Genomic DNA, 24,819 nt, shown 5'->3' on the forward strand with positions numbered 1-24,819 from the left:
GTTCCTTAACCACGCCCGAACTCTCCCAGCCCCGCAATCGGTGGCTTACCAATAGCCACGTCACGGGTGCAGTAGAAGAAGTCGGTGGAGAAAAGGGTGACGTCGTAAAGGACGACGGGAGGGAAGGGCCCGATCCGAGCACACAGGTCCAGCAGCCAAATCAAGAGGCAAGCCACGCAGAAGTACACCGGCCGGCTGTAGGCAATAATCCAGTTGTGGCCCTGCCAGGAGAGAAGAAGCTTGAGAAGCTTTGGGAACAGGGCCGAGATTTATGACCCACGGCGCCTGGCCCAGAACGAACTGGGTCACCACTTCCCCAGCCCAGAATTTCTTTTAGCTCAGCGTTTCTCAGCCTCGGGAACGTTACGATGGGTGGACTTCAACTCCCAGAATGCCCCAGCCAGCTTGCTTTAGGGTGGGTGGACTTGGATTCCCAGAACTCCCCAGCTAGCATGGTTTTAAGAGAGGTGGGCTTCAATCCCCAGAATTCCCCAGCCAGCAGGCTTTAAGATGGATGGACTTCAGCTCCCAGAACTCCCCTCCCACCATATTGGCTGGGGAATTCTGGGAGTTGAGGTCCTCACTTCTTACAGTTCCCACGGTTGGGAAACACTGCTCTAACCCCAATTCCATAAGATTGGGGTTAAGATTTCTCGCAGCCAAATACTCACATGCATGGGAGAGGCAGCATCTGGCTGTACGCTCTGGGGAAAAAAATGAAATAAAGGAGGAAAAAATTCGTTAGTCCTTTGTTGACGAGGATTCCCTGGCTCCTGTACTGCAGAAGGAGAATTCAGTCCCACACAGACTTATAAATTAGATTTTCATGCATCGCTAAGGTGAGACTTCCTAGCTCCGAGATTCAAGGTAAGGCTACACCTTCACCTCACCTTGAGCAGAGAGTACTGGCAGCTAGCGATGACCACGCAGAACTGGAAGACCCAGATGTCCCGGAAGAAGCCCTGGAGCAAGAGGAGGTAGCCCAGGAAGGCCACCAGGCTCACCAAAAACACCACAAAGACGTTCTCGGCTACTTGACGATTCCTGGGAAGGGGGGGGGAAGAGAAGGAGACACCGCTAGTCCTCGGCGTACGACCGCAATTTCCGTCACGAAGCGAGATATCCGTTAAGCAGGTTCGGCCGCAGTTGTTAAGGGAAATTTACAGCAGGCGTCTTCAAACTTGGCCCTTTGATGACTTGTGGACTTCAGCTCCCAGAATTCCTCAGCCAGCCTCCATTTTGTTTGTTAGATTTAAGACAGGGGTCTTCAAACTTGGCCCTTTGATGACTTGTGGACTTCAACTCCCAGAATTCCTCAGCCAACCTCCATTTTGTTTGTTAGATTTAAGACAGGGGTCTTCAAACTTGACCCTTTGATGACTTGTGGACTTCAGCTCCCAGAATTCCTCAGCCAGGCACGTGTGCCTGGCTGAGGAATTCTGGGAGTTGAAGTCCACAAGTCATCAAAGGGCCAGGTTTGAAGACCCCCTGGCCTAAAGTAAACTCATTTATTTATCGGTTAAATTAATTTGCTGTCGTATCTCGCCGTGGGGGCTAGCTACTCCAGGCAGCTTTACAATAATGAAAAGAAAGAAAATGAAAGGAGTGTAAACAGAAGTCAAATAATGCAACAATAAAATAAACAGTGGAAAAAAGGAACAGAGCCAAGAAGATATCAACGGTGACGATCAGCTTCCCAATTCCCTGGATCTGTTGGCTGGGAACAATGGGAGTTGTAGTCACCCCTGTGCAAATAGCTGGAAGAAACACTGGAGGAGCTTATCGTTGTCTTCACGGTCTGAGGTTTTCATAAGCCGAGCTCAATCAGCAGAATGGGCAGGATTTTTCTTAATCATTTTTTAAGGCACGAAAATAGATTTAAATACTGGGCAAGTTTTAACCAGTAGAAATGTTTTGAACGTTGTAGGGAAAAATAAATTTAAATAAGAATTTGTCAACAGGATTTGTGACCAGACAACCAAGATGACCAGATAGAAAAGAAGCATGATGTTGATGTGATTATTATTGGTAGAAATTTTAGAAATTGCTACCTGTCAAATTAATATTTTATTTAATTGCTACCTATCAAATTAATAAGAACTGTATTAATTTAAGGTGGCAAAGAGAATATGATTGGAAGAAGAGAAAATCGAGCAAGCTATTAGGTGGATTTTGGAATGTAGAAAGTAACTGTTAGTGATTAGTTTGTAAATATAAACCCAGACAACACGCTGTTTACCAAATATCAAGGTGTTTATATTTTTAAAAAAGCAATACAATGCATTAAAAAAAAAGAATTAGCAGAATTTTGGGTGTCTATTTGGGGCTGTTAAGGTGACGCAAAGTGAGAAGGTGCCAGCCAGCTGTTTTGCCAGTCTAGAAGGTGTGTGTGTGTGTGTGTGTGTGTGTGTTTGTCTCACGCTTTTTGTGTTAAGAGATGCCTCCTCCCCAAGGTAGCCCAGAAAAGCCTGCAAATTGGGCCCTCACCGATCCAAAAGAGCCAGCAGCGCCAACCGGTCGTAGCGAACTCGCATCCAGTGCCCGGGAAGAAGCCAAAATTTGTAGTATTGTCGAGGGTGACACTTGTCCTCAATCATCAAGGTGTTTTCCTGGGATTCGTGCAAGGATTCTTGGTCCAGAAGATCAAACTGGAAAAAGAAAACAACGACAACAACCAAAACGTTGCTATTCCAACTTCACTTCCTCACCACAATGGAAAGTAGAAGCCAGCGTTTCTCAACCTTGGCAACTTTCCGATCTGTGGACTTCGACTCCCAGAATTCCCCAGCCAGAAACGCCAGCACTGTGGATGTTATCTAATTTGGGTCATGAAATGTCTGCAAAAATACCAAGCTCAGAGAGCACCAAGGACCCTCATGTCAACCGTGCGCTGCAAATATTCTCCTTTGTTCATTCCAAAGGTGCTTCCGATGGGCCTTTGGGGCTCTCCGAGCTGGGTGGTTTTCTTGCAGACGTTTCATGACCCAACTAGGCAACATCATCAGTGCTAGAAGGGAATGGAGTTGAGAGGAGGAGGGGGAGGAGGAGGGGAAGGAGGAGGGCAGGAGGAGGAGGAGAAAGAGGAGGAGGAAGAGGAGGAGGAGGAGCAGGAGGAAGAGGACTTTGAGTCTCTCTGAGCTTCTTTGTTTTCTTGCAGACGTTTCATGACCCAACTAGGCAACATCATCAGTGCTAGAAGGGAATGGAGTCGAGAGGAGGAGGGGGAGGAGGAAAGCAGGAGGAGGAGAAGAAGCAGAGGAGGAGGAGGAGGAGGAGGACTATGAGTCTCTATGACTTTGGTTGTTTTCTTGCAGATATCTGATTACCCAACTAGGCAACATCATCAGTGTTAGGAGGGAATGGAGTTCAGAGGAAGAGGGCAGGAGGAGGAGGAGGGGGGGAGAAAGAGAAGGAGGAGGAGGAGGAGGATCATATTTATTTCCTGAAGAGCCAAGCTGGGACAGGCCTGGCCTAACCATGGCCTGGATGATGGGAGAATCTCCACAGACACCTGAAAAGCAGCGTCTGAGCCTCCCAGTCTTACCTCGGGGATCTCCAGGGGGACCCGGCGGACCTGCATACCCTGGAGGACCACAGGCCGCGGCTGCAGCAGGGAGAGGGCCGGGGTCCCTTCGGGAACTTCTGCGGAGTTGAAACTGGAGGAATGCGAGTGTCTCTCCCTGCCAAGGCAAACACAGAGCGATGAGGCCATGAGCAACAGAACTCTCCCCGTTGAACAGCCGCCTGACTAAACCATCCTCCTTTTTTAATCGCTGGGACACGTTCTGACACCGGCAAGCTTTCCTACGATACAACAGGCTTCACGTGAAGGATCGATCACTTAGGCCAGGGGTCTTCAAACTGGGCCCTTTTATGACTTGCGGACTTCAGCTCCCAGAATTCCTCAGCCAGAATAATGGATTGGATAGAATAGAATAGAATAGAATAGAATAGAATAGAATAGAATAGAATAGAATAAGAGAATGGAATGGAATGGAACAGAATAGAATAAGAGAATGGAATGAAATGGAATAGAATAGAATAGAATAGAATAGAATAGAATAGAATAGAATAGAATAGAATAAGAGAATGGAATGGAATGGAATGGAATAGAATAGAATAAGAGAATGGAATGGAATGGAATGGAATGGAATGGAATAGAATAGAATAGAATAGAATAGAATAGAATAGAATAGAATAAGAGAATGGAATGGAATGGAATGGAATGGAATGGAATGGAATGGAATAGAATAGAATAGAATAGAATAGAATAGAATAGAATAGAATAGAATAGAATGGAGAATGGGAATAGAATAGAATAGAAAATAGAATGCAGAATAAAAAATAGAATGCAGAATAGAATAGAATAGAATAGAATAGAATAGAATAGAAAATAGAATGCAGAATAGAATAGAATAGAATAGAATAGAATAGAATAGAATAGAATAGAATAGAATAGAATAGAACAGAATGGAGAATGGGAATAGAATAGAATAGAACAATGAATAGAATAGAATAGAAAATAGAATGCAGAATAAAAAATAGAATGCAGAATAGAAAGTAGAATGCAGAATAGAATAGAATAGAATAGAACAGAATAGAATAGAAGCTGGTAGGGACCTTGGAGGTCTTCTAGTCCAGCCCATTGCTCAAGCAGGAGAACCTATACCGTCTCAGACAGGTCAATGTCTCGCTTAGGAGCCAAATTTTGGGCTCAATTGTCGAGGTCTACCTGTAGTTTACTCCAAAAATCTGCCAGCAATCTCCTTCTCCGGAGGAACGTTTTGGCCACTGAAATAAGAGACTCACCAGCCGCTGTTGGTGGTGTGTTCCATGCCCGCTTGCTGGCTCATTGGATTCTCGTAGCCGCCTCCGGCAAGCCCAAAAGTGTAGGAACGTCGGACTCCTGGGCAGAAAGAGAGAGAAAAATGGACTACGTTGGGAGACTTCCTACTGTCCATGGAAATTCTCCGTCCTCCAGGTCCTGGTTGTCCCAAAGATGCTTTTTGAGGAGGCAACTGGACTGTCTTTGTTTTTCTTTGAAGACGTTTCACTTCCCATCCAAAAAGCTTCTTCAGCTCTGATCAGATGGTGGAGGATTTATACTCCTTGCAGACAGCTGGTCATTTGCCTCCTTTTAGAGGGTCATTGAGGCCACTTGGAGGTTTATCTGTGTCCTCAGGGTCACCCGAGTGGTGCAAATGGGTGGGGAGCCTTCTTGGAACTGCTGAAAGGACTGTGTTCCACACCCATTTGCACCACTCAGGTGACCTTGAGGACACAGGTAAACCTCCAAGTGGCCTCAACGGCTCTCTAAAACAGGGGTCTTGAAACTTGGCCCTTTTATGACTTGGGGACTTCAACTGCCAGAATTCCTCAGCCAGGTACGCGTGCCTGGCTGAGGAATTCTGGCAGTTGAAGTCCCCAAGTCATAAAAGGGCCAAGTTTCAAGACCCCTGCTCTAAAAGAAGGCAAATGACCAGCTGTCTGCCTGTTTTATGATGCTAAGGAGTCTGGAGGCTAAAGTGTATGGTAGGAACTGGGGAACGTCTTAGTCCAGGGGTCTCCAAAGTGGGTAACGTGAAGAGCCGAGGACTTCAACTCCCAGAATTCCTCGGCCAGCCAGGCCTTTAAGTCTTAAAAGCTGCCCAATTGGGATAGTTCACGGCCCTGCAAGGGTCCCCTCCTCCCGCCCAAGGGGCCCCACCCACCGCTCTCATCGTAGAAGTAGTGGACCGCCCCGTCCGACGTGTCGTCGAAGTTGCAGGCTTCGTGGATGGCGCCCCGGGGCAGCAGCAGCGAGCTGGCGAACTGGAGGGCCGAGGGCAGGGTGAGCGCCCGGGAGTGGGAGGACGCTCGGCCCCGCTGGAGGTCCTGCAAACTGCAGAAAGGGCCAGAGGTGAGAGGCCAGACGGCAGCCGCCGTCGCCGCGGGGGACGGGGGACGGCACAAAAGTCATCTGCAGAGGGGCTTACCTCGGGGGGGACCCCATGACGGAGGACGGAGGGGTGGGGTTGCTGCCGGCGTTGTGCCTCCGGCGCATCGCCTGCACGCGCTTGATGTTGCTGGACTGCTCCGACTTGGGCAGGTCCTCCCCGGCGGCAGCTGGCAGAGAAAAGGCAGAGGCCGAGTGGGTGCGAAGGGTGTGCGCTGTTGAGGGGCGTCAAGCCCAGCTGAGCTTGACGCCCTGAGCTTGCGGTGGGGGGGCTCTCTGAGCTTGGTGGTTTCCTGGCAGACGTTTCGTTACCAAAGTAGGTAACCTCGTCAGGGTTTTGGTCCTGGCCAGCAATCCACACTCAGACAAGTAGAGATTAACGCCGACGTTAACATTGCCGACGTTAACATTACGTCAAGAATGAAGAAGCAAAGAAAGAGTGTTCCAATCAAGGAACTCCCAGCTCGTCAGACCAACAATCACAGGTTAAATAACAGCCTGATCAAGGAAGCACCAAGAACAGGTTCGCCAACACTGGTAGGGCAAACTAGTAGTAAATACTGGTAAATAGGGAGCAAACCCCTCTCCCTTCCAGCATTGATCCATCTCCTCCTCCTCCTCTTCCTCCCTTCAAACCCTACTTCCTTCCAGCCCTGATCCAGCTCCTCCCTTCTCCTCTTCCTCTTCCTCCTCTTCCCTCCAAAGCCCTCTCCTTCCCAGCATTGATCCATCTCCTCCTCCTCCTCCCTACAAACCCCTCTCCCTTCCAGCACCGATGATCTTCCCTAGTTGGGTGACGAAACATTTGTAGGAAAACAGCCCAATCCAGATACTCACCCCAAGGACCCCCCCCCCCCATATTTCCACCCAGAGCTACATTCTCCTCTGTCAGGAGCGCCGTCCCATCCAGGAGCCTTACCTCCTCCGATGGCTCCCTCGGCCTGCAGCTCCCCCCGCCAGCCGGGCTGGTTGGCCGACTGGCTGCGCACGGTGCTGCCCAGCTCCTGCTCCCCGGCCAGCTTCCCCGCGTGGGCTTCCAAGTCCGACTTGGAGACGGTGAGGGCGCCCGGAGGCTTCCCGTCGGCCAGCTGGCTGCTGCCGTCCATGCTGAGCACCCTGGCGTGGGTCTTGGCGCTGGTGGTGCTCCCGGTGCGCTGGGCGTAATGGGAGGGCTTGGGGGGCAGCGCGCAGCTGTCCGGCGGAGGCGGGGGAGGCGGGGGCTTGGTCTCGGCCAAGGGGACCCCGTGCCTGCCGCCGTGCTGGGCCGGGGCGTGGCGCTCGGGGGAGTAGCAGGAGGTGCTGGACGAGCTGTCTGAGCTGTAGTTGTGTTGCGAGTGTAGACTCGAGGCCCGGCTCAGATCGCTGCAGTCGCTGGAGTCCTCGTCGGCGAAGAACCCTTCGGTGTAGGCCTTGCTGTCCAGGAGGGTGCGCATGGGCAGGTAGCTGCTGCCGTGCTTCCGAGAGAGGCGAGGCCGGCTCTTCAGCCCCAAATCCTTCGGCCGGACCACTTGCTCCGGCTTGGGGGCGCCCCACACCTCGCCATCCCCTTTGACCGTCTCCAGGGAGTTGAACGTGTTCTGGGTGTCAAAGCTGAGCTCCCCCAGGAAAGCCAGCTCGGGCGAGCGAAGCAGCTCGCTGTCGGACAGGGCGTCCGTGTCGCTGCCCCCGTCGGCTGGGGGAGGCGAGGAGGGCCCGGCCTCCTCCCCGGGGACCCCCTCTTCGGGGCCGGCCCCCAAGGAGGNAATAGAATAGAATAGAATAGAATAGAATAGAATAGAATAGAATAGAATAGAATAGAATAAGAGAATGGAATGGAATGGAATGGAATGGAATGGAATGGAATAGAATAGAATGGAGAATGGGAATAGAATAGAATAGAAAATAGAATGCAGAATAAAAAATAGAATGCAGAATAGAATAGAATAGAATAGAATAGAAAATAGAATGCAGAATAGAATAGAATAGAATAGAATAGAATAGAATAGAATAGAACAGAATGGAGAATGGGAATAGAATAGAATAGAACAATGAATAGAATAGAATAGAATAGAAAATAGAATGCAGAATAAAAAATAGAATGCAGAATAGAAAGTAGAATAGAATAGAATAATGAATAGAATAGAAAATAGAATGCAGAATAGAAAATAGAATAGAATAGAATAGAAAATAGAATGCAGAATAGAAAATAGAATGCAGAATAGAATAGAATAGAACAGAACAGAATAGAATAGAAGCTGGTAGGGACCTTGGAGGTCTTCTAGTCCAGCCCATTGCTCAAGCAGGAGAACCTATACCATCTCAGACAGGTCAATGTCTCGCTTAGGAGCCAAATTTTGGGCTCAATTGTCGAGGTCTACCTGTAGTTTACTCCAAAAATCTGCCAGCAATCTCCTTCTCCGGAGGAACGTTTTGGCCGCTGAAATAAGAGACTCACCAGCCGCTGTTGGTGGTGTGTTCCATGCCCGCTTGCTGGCTCATTGGATTCTCGTAACCGCCTCCGGCAAGCCCAAAAGTGTAGGAACGTCGGACTCCTGGGCAGAAAGAGAGAGAAAAATGGACTACGTTGGGAGACTTCTTACTGTCCATGGAAATTCTCCGTCCTCCAGGTCCTGGTTGTCCCAAAGATGCTTTTTGAGGAGGCAACTGGACTGTCTTTGTTTTTCTTTGAAGACGTTTCACTTCCCATCCAAAAAGCTTCTTCAGCTCTGATCGGATGGTGGGGAGCGGAAGGATTTATACTCCTTGCAGACAGCTGGTCATTTTCATCCTTTTAAAGAGTCCTTGAGGCCACTTGGAGGTTTACCTGTGTCCTCAGGGTCACCCGAGTGGTGCAAATGGGTGTGGAGCCTTCTTGGAACTGCTGAAAGGACTGTGTTCCACACCCATTTGCACCACTCAGGTGACCTTGAGGACACAGGTAAACCTCCAAGTGGCCTCAACGGCTCTCTAAAACAGGGGTCTTGAAACTTGGCCCTTTTATGACTTGGGGACTTCAACTGCCAGAATTCCTCAGCCAGGCACGCGTGCCTGGCTGAGGAATTCTGGCAGTTGAAGTCCCCAAGTCATAAAAGGGCCAAGTTTCAAGACCCCTGCTCTAAAAGAAGGCAAATGACCAGCTGTCTGCCTGTTTTATGATGCTAAGGAGTCTGGAGGCTAAAGTGTATGGTAGGAACTGGGGAACGTCTAGTCCAGGGGTCTCCAAAGTGGGTAACGTGAAGCGCCGAGGACTTCAACTCCCAGAATTCCTCGGCCAGCCAGGCCTTTAAGTCTTAAAAGCTGCCCAATTGGGATAGTTCACGGCCCTGCAAGGGTCCCCTCCTCCCGCCCAAGGGGCCCCACCCACCGCTCTCGTCGTAGAAGTAGTGGACCGCCCCGTCCGACGTGTCGTCGAAGTTGCAGGCTTCGTGGATGGCGCCCCGGGGCAGCAGCAGCGAGCTGGCGAACTGGAGGGCCGAGGGCAGGGTGAGCGCCCGGGAGTGGGAGGACGCTCGGCCCCGCTGGAGGTCCTGCAAACTGCAGAAAGGGCCAGAGGTGAGAGGCCAGACGGCAGCCGCCGCCGCCGCGGGGGACGGGGGGCGGCACAAAAGTCATCTGCAGAGGGGCTTACCTCGGGGGGGACCCCATGACGGAGGACGGAGGGGTGGGGTTGCTGCCGGCGTTGTGCCTCCGGCGCATCGCCTGCACGCGCTTGATGTTGCTGGACTGCTCCGACTTGGGCAGGTCCTCCCCGACGGCAGCTGGCAGAGAAAAGGCAGAGGCCGAGTGGGTGCGAAGGGTGCGCGCTGTTGAGGGACAACTGGGCGCAAGCGTTCTGCCCTGAGCAGCTGAGCTTGACGCCCTGGGCTTGCGGTGGGGGGGGGCTCTCTGAGCTTGGTGGTTTCCTGGCAGACGTTTCGTTACCGAAGTAGGTAACCTCGTCAGGGTTTTGGTCCTGGCCGGCAATCCACACTCAGACGAGTAGAGATTAACGCCGACGTTAACATTGCCGATGTTAACATTACGTCAAGAATGAAGAAGCAAAGAAAGAGTGTTCCAATCAAGGAACTCCCAGCTCGTCAGACCAACAATCACAGGTTAAATAACAGCCTGATCAAGGAAGCACCAAGAACACTGGTAGGGCAAACTAGTAGTAAATACTGGTAAATAGGGAGCAAACCCCTCTCCCTTCCAGCATTGATCCATCTCCTCCTCCTCCTCCTCCTCTTCCTCCCTTCAAACCCCACTTCCTTCCAGCCCTGATCCAGCTCCTCCTTCTCCTCTTCTTCCTCCTCCCTCCAAACCCCTCTCCTTTCCAGCATTGATCCATCTCCTCCTCCTCCTCCTCCTCCTCCTTTCCCCAAACCCCTCTCCTTTCCAGCATTGATCCATCTCCTTCTCTTCCTCCTCCCTACAAACCCCTCTCCCTTCCAGCATTGATCCTCCTCCTCCTCCTCCTCCTCCTCCTCCTCCTCCTCCTCCTTTCCCCAAACCCCTCTACCTTCCAGCACCGATGATCTTCCCTACTTGGGTGACGAAACATTTGCAGGAAAACAGCCCAATCCAGATACTCACCCCAAGGACCCCCTGCCCCCCACATTTCCACCCAGAGCTACATTCTCCTCTGTCGGGAGCGCCGTCCCATTCAGGAGCCTTACCTCCTCCGATGGCTCCCTCGGCCTGCAGCTCCCCCCGCCAGCCGGGCTGGTTGGCTGACTGGCTGCGCACGGTGCTGCCCAGCTCCTGCTCCCCGGCCAGCTTCCCCGCGTGGGCTTCCAAGTCCGACTTGGAGACGGTGAGGGCGCCCGGAGGCTTCCCGTCGGCCAGCTGGCTGCTGCCGTCCATGCTGAGCACCCTGGCGTGGGTCTTGGCGCTGGTGGTGCTCCCGGTGCGCTGGGCGTAATGGGAGGGCTTGGGGGGCAGCGCGCAGCTGTCCGGCGGAGGCGGGGGCTTGGTCTCGGCCAAGGGGACCCCGTGCCTGCCGCCGTGCTGGGCCGGGGCGTGGCGCTCGGGGGAGTAGCAGGAGGTGCTGGAAGAGCTGTCCGAGCTGTAGTTGTGTTGCGAGTGTAGACTCGAGGCCCGGCTCAGATCGCTGCAGTCGCTGGAATCCTCGTCGGCGAAGAACCCTTCGGTGTAGGCCTTGCTGTCCAGGAGGGTGCGCATGGGCAGGTAGCTGCTGCCGTGCTTCCGAGAGAGGCGAGGCCGGCTCTTCAGCCCCAAATCCTTCGGCCGGACCACTTGCTCCGGCTTGGGGGCGCCCCACACCTCGCCGTCCCCTTTGACCGTCTCCAGGGAGTTGAACGTGTTCTGGGTGTCAAAGCTGAGCTCCCCCAGGAAAGCCAGCTCGGGCGAGCGAAGCAGCTCGCTGTCGGACAGGGCGTCCGTGTCGCTGCCCCCGTCGGCTGGGGGAGGCGAGGAGGGCCCGGCCTCCTCCCCGGGGACCCCCTCTTCGGGGCCGGCCCCCAAGGAGGGGCTGTCCAAGTGGGTGGAGTTGGTTTTCTCGCTGCGGTAGCTGCTCAGGGTGCTGGGGGTCTCCTTGTCGGTGCCGCTGAAGCAGCTGTCGGACGAGCCGGCCGGGCGGGGGCCGTCGGGCCGGGGCTCCAGCGGCTGGTACTCGGCCCCGGAGTGGTGCTTCTCCCGCCGGCCGTGGCTGCTGGACTCCGGCAGGGCCAGGCTGAGGAAACTGTGGCTAAGCTCCTCGCTTAAGGTGCCCTTGAGCAGAGGGCTGAGCGGGGTGTCCCCCACGCTCTCCGACTCGCTGGGGGTCCAATGGGGAGCCTGTGCCCCTTCCCTGCCCGGGGGGGACTGTTCGGAGGAATCGGTGCTCTGGAGGGAGGTCTGGATGGGGAGGGACGGGGGCTGCTTCCTGAGGCTGGCGGGGGGGTCCCCTTTGGGCATCGGAAGCAGGCCGGTCTTCGGGCCTTCCGAGTCTGCAGAGGGCGCTGGAGGTTCGGCTAGAGAGAGAAGACACAAGTTAGGGTCCCGTTTCCCCCCCAAAAAAAGGCCTTTGTGAAGGGGGGCCCAGTCCGTGAAATCCAACATAGGAGTGGGAGAAGCCAATTTTATTTATCTGATTTTTATCCTCCTTTCGTTAGTTTCATTCAACTGATTAAGGGCAAACAGACCTAAATAGTCCTTTCTCCTCCTGTTTTCCCCACAACAGCCCTGTGAGGTGGGTTGGGCTGAGAGTGACTGGTGCAAAGTCACCCAGCTGGCTTTCACGCCTAAGGCCAGACTAGAACTCACCGTCTCCTGGTGATTGGCCCAAAGTCACCCAGCTGGCTTTCATGCCTAAGGGCGGGACTAGAACTCACCGTCTCCTGGTGATTGGCCCAAAGTCACCCAGCTGGCTTTCATGGCTAAGGCGGGACTAGAACTCACCGTCTCCTGGTGATTGGCCCAAAGTCACCCAGCTGGCTTTCATGGCTAAGGCGGGACTAGAACTCACCGTCTCCTGGTTTCTAGTCTCCTGGTGAATTCACACTAGACCAAACTGGCTTTCCTCTATCTTTTGATCCATTTTCCCCCACCTTGCTGAGGCTCCTTCCTTTTTCAAACCCGCGTCCAAGACGTGAGAACTCACCCTGACTTTCCGGGGAGCAGCTCTGAAGCATGTCCCGGTCAGCGGCAGTCACAATGACATTGTTGCTTCCCTGCTCCCGGACGAGCTCCTTGATGTCTGCGGGAAAAGACCTGGATGGAGACTTTGTCCCTCTCCATTCTTCCTCTATCTCCCCTCCTCAGCCGGGACCACTGCATTTCCATTGCTAAGCAAGGCGGTCGTTAAGTGAGTTACCCCCCGATTTTACAATCTTTTTTTGGCCACATTGTTAAATTCGGGCTCAATTTCGGTCATAAGATGAGGACCGTCGCAGCGTCCCAGGATCATGTGATCTCCAGTCGCAATCTTCCCAGCCGGCTTCCGAAAGCAAAGTCCATGGGGAAAGCCAGATTCGTTTAATGACTGCTGGATTCACCGAACGGCAGTGATTCGCTTAACAACGAATGGCCAAAAAAGGTCATAAAACGGGGCAAAATTCATTGACCAACTGTTGTGCTTGGCAATGGAAATTTTGGGCTCAATTGTGGCCGTGCTGTCGTGGTTCCAACAGATGAAACTCTTCAGAAGAACTTTGAGGCATTGTTTACCTTAATGAATCTTTATTTTGAGTAGCATAATATCGGCACTCCATAATCGAAGCCAAAAACTGGATTCCCCTCCCCTGCGCACATAGTATCAAAGCGCAATTCCCTCCTCTAATTAACAGTCATAAATCACATTCCCCAATTAGCTTGAAATGCGGGCTCTCCCTCCAGTTCTCCAGCCCGCCAATTCTTATCATCTCTTATTTCAATAACCTTGGTTCTCACACTAGGTCCAGTATTGTTATGTCTAGCTGAACTCTCATGCTCCTTCCTCTCCCCAGCACCATCTAACTCAGTGGTTCTCAACCTGTGGGTCGGGACCCCATTTGGGGTCGATCGACCATTTCATGGGGGTCGCCAAGCAAGGCTGTACGCCATTTTTTTGTCCGCCATTTTTTCCCCCTTTTCTGGCGGGTGCCTTACCTCCCTTGGGCTGGGCCAGCTGGTGGTCGGCCTGCTCCGTCTCTGCCACTTGCCAGCTACGCCTCGGCCGGTGGAGGGGGCGGAACCACGCATGCGCGGTGCTCCCGGGCAGGGAAAGTCCTCAACTTACGACCGGTTGGGTAGTCCTCGACTTACGACCGGTTTAGTCCTCGACTTACGACCGGTTTAGTCCTCGACTTACGACCGGTTTAGTCCTCGACTTATGACCGGTTGGGGTCGCAGCATTAAAAAGGTTGAGAACCACTGATCTAACTCTAACTCTAACTCTAAAAGTAAAACACAGGAAGAAAATGGTTGCATCTCCAACTGTTGTCAAAGCAAAAACATCCGATGTTAGCAGCGTGGACAACGTACGTCCTAAGGACACAGAGAGCATCCATCTGGAAATGGTCGTGGGGAGGGGGGGCAGAGGCACAGGTAAACTACCTGTCCTGAAATGCACGTCAGCATCCCGCAAAGGCACTTGTACAGGGTGGCCCTTGTTTTGTTTTTATAGCTCCCTTCCTAACTGGTTTGACCCAGGCTCAACCGAGGAGGGGGGGCACTGTGGCCCCCGCCTTTCTCCACTGCTTACCTCGGATGGGGCCTCCGTCTTCCAAGTGGGGCAGCAGATCCTGGAAGGCATAAAAAGAGGAACAAATCAGACCTCAACTGCTTTGTCCTGAGGTTGCCATGGATGGACACCCGTGACCGACACAGCCTGTTGCAAAATAGCTCAAAAAAATGCCAAGCTGGGCAGAACCAAAGTCCGTAGAAGAAGGAAGGAGCTTGTTATATTTATTTATTTATTTTCATTTGTTTTATTGCTTTATTAAATTTCTGTACTGCCCATCCCAAATGAGCAGTGAGTTTTTTATTTGATGTATAAATAAGATCTTTGAATCCTCTGCATCCAGGTTTAATGTCACTTCAGAAAAGCCAAGTTTATGAAGAATAGAATAGAATAGAAATTAGAATAGAATAGAATAGAAATAGAATAGAACTTAAATTAGAATAGAATAGAATAGAATTTAGAATAGAATAGAATTTAGAATAGAAATAGAATTTAAATTAATAGAATAGAATAGAAATTAGAATAGAATAGAATAGAAATAGAATAGAATTTAAATTAGAATAGAATAGAATAGAATTTAAATTAATAGAATAGAATAGAATAGAAATTAGAATATAATAGAATAGAAATAGAATAGAATTTAAATTAGAATAGAATAGAATAGAATTTAAATTAATAGAATAGAATAGATTAGAATAGATTAGAATAGAATAGTTGGAAGGGACCTTGTAGGTCATCTAGTCCACCCCCCCAAGAGTTGTGTTCGTACAACACACAAACCCCCTTAGCCAAAGGTCCCCAACCCCTGGGCCACAGACAAGTACCGGTCTGTGACTTGTGACCGTTTTTCACACCTACGCCGGTGGCAGGATCTGCATAATCACGTGATCAAACATCGGATTCTGGACAACTGACTCATCTTGAGGACCACTGCAGCATGCGCATGGCCATGATCAAAATTCAGACGCTCGGCCTGTGTATGTCACAGGATTCGCCTTTTGCGACCTTCTGACAAGCAAAGTCAATGGGGAAGCCAGATTCGCTTAACAATCGTGTTGCTAACTTACCAACTGTGGGAAGAAAAGTCTTAAAAATGGGACAAAGCTCCCTTAGCAAGTGTCTCACTTAGCCACACGAATTTCGGGGTCAGTTGTGGCCATATGTTGAAGACAACCTGCAGAATCAAACTATCCTGAAGAGCAACGAAATGGACTGCGGGGCAGGCTGAGCCCTTCGACCCGAACTTTCTCCCCCTTACCATGACTTGGTTGAAGCCGAAGACCGAATGCTGCGAACTGCACCTCACCGGCGGAGTGGAGCTTACTTTACGGAAAACGGTCATCTCGACTCCTCCGGGATCCCTGCAGAGAAAAAGAGGAGGCAGAGGAAATCAATCAATCAGAACAGAGCTGGAAGGGGCCTTGGAGGTCTTCTAGCCCAACCCCCTGCTCCAGAAGGAGACCCTGTACCCATTTCAGACAAATGGCTGTCCGGTCTCTTCTTAAAAGCTTCCAGTGATGGAGCACCCACAACTTCTGGTGGCAAGCTGTTCCACTGGTTAATTGTCCTCGCTGTGAGGAAGTTTCTCCTTAGTGCTAGGTTGCTTCTCTCCTTGATCAGTTTCCAACCGTTGTTTCTTGTCCTGCCTTCAGGCGCTTTGGAAAATAGGTTGCCCCCCCTTCTTTGCGGCAGCCCCCCAAGTACTGGAACACTGCTATCATGTCCCCCCCAGTCCTTTTCTCTAGAGCAGGGGTAGGCCACCTTGGCTCTTTTATGACTCGTGGACTTCAACTCCCAGAAGTCCTGAGCCAGCGTGGGGGAACTATGGCCCCCTCATGACTCGTGGACTTCAACTCCCAGAATTCCTGAGCCAGCCTGGCTCAGCTTGGAAACCTCTCCCTTTCCCCTCAGCATGGCTGGCTCAGGAATTCTGGGAGTTGAAGTCCACCAGTCATAAAAGAGCCAAGGTTGCCTACCCCTGCATCTGGCTGTTCAGATCCTTAGGAGCCCTTTGTCCATCCCTAAAGCTTGGGATGGCTGTTTTTCTATCCTTCTTTGGCTGCCGACTTTTAGCCTCACGCAGGGAGTCCTCGACTTACGACCGCAATTGAGCCCAAAATTTCTGTCGCTAAGCGAAACGCCTGTCAAGTGATGGGACGTTTGCCCCATCTTACGACCTTTCTCACCACAAGTTGTTAAGTGAATCCCTGCAGTTGTTCAGTTAGTCACATGGTTGTTAAGTGAATTCGGCTTCCCCCGTTGACTTTGCATGATCAGAAGGTCGTCAAAGGGGATCACGTGACACCCCCTCCGGGAGATAACTGCAACCGTCATAAAGATGAGTCAGGTGCCAAGCGTCCGAATTTTGAACCCGGCCATGGGGATGCTGCAACGGTCGTAAGTGTGAAAAAGGGATCATAGGTCACCTTTTCCCCCCAGTGCTGTTGTAACTTCGGTCACTAAATGCACTGAGAAACTTCCTGACAGTGAGGACAATTAACCAGTGGAACAGCCTGCCTCCAGAAGCGGTGAATGCTCCAACACTGGAAGTTTTTAAGAAGAGACTGGACAGCCACTTGTCCGAAATGGTACAGGGTTTCCTGCCTGAGCAGGGGGTTGGACTAGATGACCTCCGAGGTCCCTTCCAACTCTGTTGTTGTTATTATTATTGTTGTTGTTGTTGTTGTAAACCGAGGACTGCCTGAATAAGAGGTATTGCTATTGCTATCTCATGCATTTGAAGGACTCATTTTCTTTCTGGCGAAGCTGTCCATCGGTCACTAAATGGAAGCGTTGTCAGTTAAGGACTGCCTGTTCCTGCTGCCCTTCGCTCACCTGGTCATATTGTCGTCCTCCGCAGTGTCTCTCTCGTCGGCCTTGCCAGATTCTACCAGGATGGAGTTTTTTTCCACTATCTCCCCTTGGTCAAACATGGTGTGGAGACGGTAGTTGACGGTTTTGACCGTGGTGAAAAAGACGGCCACCACGGTGCAGTAAATTCCCGCCACCATGATGCTGGGGGGCATCACCTGCCAAAGGAGAAGGTCACAAAGTGAATAGGGGGGGTCTTACACCCAGCAAACACACCTCTTTGACCTCGGCATCCGTGACACCGGACTGGGACACCTGTGAAAAAACGACGCCCATCCTTGTCTAATGTCATGATCATGGTCAGTGCTCGTCTCAAAGATTAATGTCAGGGTTCCGACAGATGAAACGCCTCAAAGAACTTCGAGGCATTGTTAACCTTAAAGAATCTTTATTCGAGACGCATAGCGTGGGCACGTACATAATCGAAGCCAAACACTGAATTCCCCTCTCCTGAGCACACAGTATCAAAGCACAATTCCCTCCTCCAATTAACAGTCATAAATCACATTCTCCATGACTTTAATTACAGCACCTGTAACTCCAAAAGCAGAGAACTTAGACATTTTAGATAATCAAACAACACCGGATATGACTCTCTATTCTACTCAGATGAAATCGCAAGAAGAGGACCAGACTACTGAATTGACTATAAATACCTTAAACCAAACATGGAGATTTGAATTATTAGGGCAATATCTTAACAATTACAAAGGGGCCAGTTCTTTTGAAAGACTGATAACTGGACGTTCTCCCTTGATTCAAACAACAGGTGTAGGAATGCAGGGAGATACATTCGAGGTTTTAGAGCGACTGGCATGGAAAACTATTTGGCACAAAAGGAAAGCCAGAGTCAGATTTAAAAATGGGATTTAGAAATCTACTTAATGGGTAAAGCAGCTTTTTAGAGATAATGTTTTTTTTTATATTTAGCACTTAAAGATTTATAATGGGAGTTAAAATTAACTGTTCGACTATAACTTTAATTGTTCTATGGAAATAGATTTGTGATAATGAAAGATATTTTGTTATTAAAGGACAAGTTATTAGAATGAGAATTAGAATATATTTGTCTATAAAGAAGGTAATTTTTGGAATAATATGTGTATTTTAGTTTTGTTAATTATATTGTAATGAAATGAGGGAAATCAAGGTTATCCGAAGTTTAAACTTGGTTATAAAAGGCTAAATTGGAATATATTGGAATTATATTCCAATTATATTGGAATATATTGGAATTAAATAAAACCTCTAAATAGGACTTGGATATATATAAGTAAAATACTGTTGATAAATGTACTGATTGATTGAGCCTTATTAACATGAATATGATATAATATTTGTGGGAAACAGTGAGGGAATGTTATTGATGTAACCTGAGATATATATGAATGATTTTGTTATTGATTTCCCTTCCAACTCTTGTTATACTGTATTCTAGTCTACCTCCACGTGCCTGGCTGAGGAATTCTGGGAGTTGAAGTCCACAAGTCATAAGAGGGCCAAGTATGAAGACCCCTGGTCTAAAGGTTTGATTGTAAGGACCAATGCAAAGAAGGGCTAGACGGGACGTGGGAGAACAGCTCCAACGGAGGATTTGAGTCTCCCCGCTGGAGAGACAGGAGGTGAGGTGTATCTCTGCATGTTTCACAGCTCTTACCCTAAAATAGGTGTGTGAGTGACGTGGTGCTGCCAACACAGCTATACACTGGGCTGCAATGTCACAAGTCGTGGGCTGCAAACAAAAAACAAAAAACCACCCCAAAACCCGAAGCTGGAAAACATCCAGAAAAATCTCTGGGTTGTACAAGGAGTCTTCGACGTACGGCCACGATGGTGCCCAAAATTGTTGCAAAGCGAGTTTGGCTCCGTTTTGCGACCTTGCTTGCCACGGTCGTTAAGCAGATCACACCGTTGTTCACTGAATGGGGCTTCCCCCCCCCTTGACTTTGCTTGTTGGCCGCTGGCTTGGGAAAGTTATATGTAGGGTCACATGACCCCTTGGCCTTGCTTTGTCACAAGGTCACAAAAGGTGACACAACCCCGAGATACGGCAACCGTCGTAAATAGAAGCCAGTTGCCACGCGCTCAAATTTTGATCACGTGACCATGGGGGAGGCTGCAACACACACCTGTAAGTGTGAAAAACAGTCGTGTTTTTTTGGGTACTGTTTTAACTTTGGTCACTAATCAGCTACTTAATAGCTTTCTTACATTTATCAATAATTTTATATGCCTTACTTATTTTAACATTCCACCTTTTGGACCACCAATAACCTTATGAATTTTCCCAGCTTTAATTTTGCGTTGATATTTAAATTAAACGTTCCTCTTAAAATAGAAAACTGATTTAGGCAGCGTGTCTTACCCGTAGCAACTTCGAGATAGCACGGCTGGCTGGGGGAATCATGGCAGTTGAAAGTCCAGCTACCTTAAATCTTGAAAGATGGAGAAATACAGGTAGTCCCTGACTTACAACAGTTCATTTAGCGACCATATGAAGTTACAACGGCACTGAAAACAGCACTGTGTCATACAGATGGTTGTGATCCCCTTTTGCGGCTTTCTGACAAGCAACGTCAGTGGGGAAGGCAGATTTACCTCACAACCGTATTATTAACTTAACAACAACAGCCATTTGTCTGAAATGGTATAGGGTTTCCTGCCTGAGCAGGAGGTTGGACTAGATGACCTCCAAGGTCCCTTCCAACTTTATATTATTATTACTACTACTACTACTACTACTACTACTACTACTATTATTATCTACAGTGGTTACCTGTGAGAAGAAAGGTCGTAAAACAGGCTCAAATTCATTGAACAACTGTCTCACTTAGCAAAAAATTGGGGCTCAATCGTGGTTGTGAATCAAGGACTTTGTTAAGAGGAAATGATAGGCAGTATTATTAATAATACCGTAATAAATTCCTACTCCTCTCTGGGCCACTCTGAGAAATTGGATTTCAGATTAAAGATTAGATTCCTGACTTGACCTTGTCCCTTCTCTTTCACTCTTATTTCCTAGACATTTTTCCTGGCTTTGCAACTCCGCGAAGGACATTTTTACTCAACGCGCAGCTCCTGGGAAACAGGCCGTTTGTTTTGACTGCTTTAATCCTTTCATGAATACCGCAACGGGACTGGCCGGCAGTGTTATTTTTAAAAATTCAAAAAAACCACAGAGCTGGAAGAAAAGGCCATTCAGGTTGCAGAATCTCACTTCTTTGTCTGGGCAGGATTGCAAATCCAAAGCAATCCTCAAAACTGTCTGTCCAACTCTGGCTTAAAAATACAGGTAGTCCTCGCTTTACGGCAATTCACTGAATGGCTATTCGGAGTTGCAACGGCACTGGAAAAAGTGGCTGTTTCTCACGCCGACGACCGACGCAGCCTCCCCACGGTCGCGTGATCAAAACTCACACGCTCGGCAACTGACTCGTATTTATGATGGTTTGCAGTGCCCGGGGTCACGTGATCCCCTTTTGCGATCTTCTGACAAGCAAAGTCAACGGGGGAAGCCAGATTCGCTTAATAACCTTGCTACTAACTTAAAAACTGTGGTGGAGAACACAACAAGAATGGTTATAAAATGGGGGGGGGATCTCATTTAACAAACGTCTCACTTAACAACGGAAACGTTGGCCTCAATTGTAGTCGTAGGATGAGGACGACCTGTATCTAAAGGGGAAGCTGCCACTCCTGTGGGCCACCAATTCCTCTTTATTATCCTGAAGTGGATTTCCCCCCCCCCCCCATCATTCAGTTGAAATCGGCTTCCTGTAACTAAAACCCACCGTTCCGCGTCTTGCATTTTGGAACAAGAGGGAACAAGTTTCAACTTTCCCCAGTGCAGCTTCTTTCCACACACTGTTGTTTGTTTGAAGAGGACTGTTGTTATTTCCCTTGAAAGAAAATATTTTCTTAAATGCAGAAGAGATTGACTCAAGCCTTGCAGTGTTCGCACTCTTGACACGCTCACTCACCTAGTTAAATTATCGAGATTCGGCCCTCGGCTTGTTTCCCTACAAAACCGTGTGTTTCAACTTATTTATTTTTATTTACTCGATGTTCATCCTGCCTCTGCTTAACTCAAGACAGCGGGCAAACCTAACACTTCTTCCTTTTCCTATTTTCCCAACAACAACAACAACCCTGTGAGGTGGGCTGGTCAGGAGGAGAGTGATTGCCTCAAAGTCACCCAGCTGGCTTTCATGCCTAAGGTGGGACTAGAACTCACCGACTCCCGGTGATTGGCCCAAAGTCACCCAGGCAGCTTTCATACAAGGCAGCACTAGAAGTCACTGTCTCCTGGTGATTGGCCAAAGTCACCCAGCCAGCTTTCATACCTATGGTGGGACTAGAACTCACCGACTCCTGGTGATTGGCCCAAAGTCACCCAGCCGGCTTTCATGCCTAAGGCAGGACTAGAACTCACCGTCTCCTGGTGATTGGCCAAAGTCACCCAGCCAGCTTTCATACAAGGCAGCACTAGAAGTCACTGTCTCCTGGTGATTGGCCCAAAGTCACCCAGCCGGCTTTCATGCCTAAGGCAGGACTAGAACTCACTGTCTCCTGGTGATTGGCCAAAGTCACCCAGCCAGTTTTCATACCTATGGTGGGACTAGAACTCACCATCTCCTGGTGATTGGCCCAAAGTCACCCAGCTGGCTTTCATGCCTAAGGCAGGACTAGAACTCACCATCTCCTGGTGATTGGCCCAAAGTCACCCAGTCGGCTTTAATGTATTAGAATTCACTGTCTCCTGCTGATTGGACCAAAATCACCCTGGCAGCTTTCATCCTAAGGTAGGACTAGAACTCACCATCTCCTGGTTTCTAGGCCAGCACCTTCACTTCTACACCAAACTGGCTCTATAACAACAACAACACCACACGTTGGCTCCTGCTTTCAGAGTGATTCTTTTCCAAAACCTTTTTCTAATCTGCTTCCTACCCCAGGTCAGCAGACATCACTTGACGTATTTGCAATAAATTGATTCCAGCAATGGTCCTGGGGAAATCTGGGAATAGAATTCCACGCATCTGGAAGGTACCCACGTTGGATCCAGCCCCCCTTCAGAACTGCGAGGAAGAACGGAGCTTTGGGTCCCCAGAAAGAAAACTTTATATACTCAGCAACGTGCGTTAACCAGGTAACCAAAATCCGGGGCGCTCAACTGCTGTCTTGCTTGTTTTGAAATTCAACCTAAGTTTTATAATTGCCCTGTTCCGGCTTCTTATTTTGGAAAAGCAATGCAGCTTTAATCCAGGCTCCGAAAGCAAAACTCTGAACCATCATCGCAACTAATTGATATAAGAATCCAACCTTCAGAATCTTTATAGCATCCTTATTGATTCCTTAATGCACTTAAATTATCTGCAGTTTATTTTCGCCCTCGTTCAACAGGATGGTTTTCGGGAATTCCGATATTCTGGGCACCAACCAGACAGGAGGCTCAGAATAGACGGTTGTTAAACTGTTACTATTGTGACCCTCCATATATAGTAAATGTCATTATTTCTGACTGAAGGATTGCTAAGTGTGGATTCTGTGGACCCCTTCACCTCTTCTCTTTCCCTCCACGCTGCCCTCGTGTCATGGCAGGTATCAGCCAAATTGCATTTTCCAAGAAGCTACACCCAACACCGAGCATTGCGTCAATTTAGGAAATGTAACTGGGTAATCATCTCCCAGAACCAGGAATGTTCTTGGCTATGTAGGAAGTGCTGAGGGCGAATAATCCCTCTGAGGAAATGATAGGTAAAGCATGTGAAGGGTTGAGTAAACCACCATATCAATTGGAAAACTGAGGGTAGCCCCATCAGAGCAAGAAGCTAGGCTGGATTAGACAGACCAGCATCCTTTCTAAGCACTGGCTAAAATCAGACGGGAGCCTAACCTTCGTTTTTATGTGTCTTGAAGGAAGGGGGGAAAAACAGGAAGCTAAAGAGGAGAGGAGAGGCATTTCAGGAAGTTTGGAAGGAAGTGGAGGTAGTCTTCTACTTACAACAGTTCTTTTAGTGACCGGCATTGAAAAAAGTGACTTACAACTGTTTTGCACACTTACAAACATTGCAGCATCCCCAGGGTCACGTGATCAAAATTCAGACACTTGGCCACCGATTCACACTTATGACGGTTGCAGTGTCCTGGTGTCCTGTGATCCCCCTTTTGCGACCTTCCGACAAGCCGAGTCAACTGGGAAGTCAGATTCACTAAACAACCGTGTGACAAACTAGACAACTGCGGGGATTCCCTTAACCCGGGATCACGTGATCCCCTTTTGCGACCTTCTGACAAGCAAAGTCAAGGGGGAAGCCAGTTTCACTTAACAACGGTGTTACTAACTAAACCCCTGGAATGATTCACTTAACAACGGTGGCAAGAAAGGTCGTAAAACGGAGCAAAACTCACTTAACACACGTTTCATTTAACAAGCAAAATTTTGACTGACTCAACCACTGAGAGCGACTCCCTTAGCAACGGTGGCAAGGATGGCCATCAAGCGAGGCAAGACTCGCTTAATTAATGTCTCGCTCAGCGACAGACGTCTTGGGCTCAATGTTGGTCGTACGCCGAGGACCACCTGCACATCTTCCAGCAAGCGAGTCCAGAAATTAACCAGCGGAGGAGGAAATTAGCCCAGATTTTCCCAACCTAGCCAGGCTTATGACTCACCATGTACAGCAGGAAAGGGAGGACGAGCAGAAAGATCCAGGTGTAGAGGTGAAAGCAGTTGGAGAAAGTGCTTTGATGCGGGTCGAAGAACCAGCCGCCGGTCAGCGAAGCCCAGACGCCCTGGCGTAAGATCTGGAGGACCTGCGACCCCATATCCACGGTGGGGCCGCCTCTTCTTCCTCCTCTCCGTCGTCTTCCTCCTCTCCCTCGCCGTCCTCCTCCAGAGGGAACACCACTGCCCAGCTGGAGCTCCCAGGGGCCTTCATTAAGGCAGCTTGAGTTCCATGATCTGGAAGGGCTGGGGAATCCAGAACCCGCCTCTGCCCCTCTCGAGTCCCGGCTGGGAGAGCCCACCGGCCCTTCCTGGGCTGCCAATGGCTCACCAGCCGCCTGGGCCGACCCTGCAGGGCTGGCAGGCGGCTCTAAAGGGCCACCCCCACCACTGGGGTCACCCCCCCTTTCTGGCTGCTCCTCCTCTTCAGCCCCGCCCCTCAGGCCATGGGGGCGCCCCGAGGAGGACCCAGGGGTAGCCACCCGAGGGCTGGGGATCCCGCTGGGAGGGGAGGCCGCCCCCCCAAAGGAGCTCCGGGGCAGCAGGGGTGACCAGAGCCCCCCAAGGCTGCCTAGAGGGGGAGGCCCCTCCACCCCTGGGCCATGGGAGCCCCTCCCAGGATTGGGCTGCTAAAGGCGAAGGGGGCGCGGGGAGGAGGGTCCGCTTCCAATTCCCGGGGCTCCCCTGGGGAAACGGGGGGGCAGCATTAATCCCTAACACCCCGGCCCCCTGCGCGCCCCGCAGGTCAAACGAGTCCAGGTCTTGTTCACTTCCGGGGTCAAGGGTCAGCCCCGCTCGGCCTAAGGAGCCGAGGGGGACTCCCGGCGCTTGAACCTCATCAGGGATTGGGGAGGCCGGAAGAAGCGCCCGAGCAGCTGCAGGAGAAGCGGCGGCACTGCGCATGCGGAGTCCTCTCACGTCCGAGCTGGTTGGCGGGGGCCACGTAGAGCTATGAAAGTCAGAGGGGGCAGAGACGGGAAGAGAAACGGGAAGAGGGGGATCCGAGTTTTTAATTGTCCCCCCCCCTAATTAACACCAAACACGCCATCCCAATTAAGCAATTTGCAATACGCTGGAGGCAGAAATGAAGAAAAAAAGAACTTTATACCTACATATATGCGCTCTCTCTCTTTCTCCATATTTATATATGAAGTACAGGTAGTCCTC

General features: G+C 50.1%; 1 protein-coding gene across 1 annotated transcript in view; it reads right to left on the reverse strand.

Annotated features, from left to right (window-relative positions):
• The window catches only part of PCNX3 (pecanex 3), a 43,634-nt gene extending 19,881 nt beyond the window's left edge, over positions 1–23,753 (reverse strand). Inside the window, exons 1-15 of the mRNA XM_015817678.1 lie at positions 23,601–23,753; positions 16,890–17,083; positions 15,313–15,415; positions 14,076–14,115; positions 12,491–12,590; positions 10,570–11,783; positions 9,543–9,672; positions 7,241–7,243; positions 5,712–5,881; positions 4,810–4,906; positions 3,545–3,680; positions 2,488–2,609; positions 891–1,044; positions 672–704; positions 50–221 (exon numbers count right to left, since the gene is read on the reverse strand). Of these exons, the coding sequence (XP_015673164.1) occupies positions 50–221; positions 672–704; positions 891–1,044; positions 2,488–2,609; positions 3,545–3,680; positions 4,810–4,906; positions 5,712–5,881; positions 7,241–7,243; positions 9,543–9,672; positions 10,570–11,783; positions 12,491–12,590; positions 14,076–14,115; positions 15,313–15,415; positions 16,890–17,083; positions 23,601–23,753 (2,821 nt within the window). The remainder of the gene's footprint in view (positions 1–49; positions 222–671; positions 705–890; positions 1,045–2,487; positions 2,610–3,544; positions 3,681–4,809; positions 4,907–5,711; positions 5,882–7,240; positions 7,244–9,542; positions 9,673–10,569; positions 11,784–12,490; positions 12,591–14,075; positions 14,116–15,312; positions 15,416–16,889; positions 17,084–23,600) is intronic.
• Positions 23,754–24,819: the final 1,066 nt, after the last annotated feature.

This window comes from Protobothrops mucrosquamatus, unplaced genomic scaffold, assembly GCF_001527695.2.
Source record: "Protobothrops mucrosquamatus isolate PMUCROS unplaced genomic scaffold, P.Mucros_1.0 scaffold621, whole genome shotgun sequence".
Taxonomy (NCBI): domain Eukaryota; kingdom Metazoa; phylum Chordata; class Lepidosauria; order Squamata; family Viperidae; genus Protobothrops; species Protobothrops mucrosquamatus.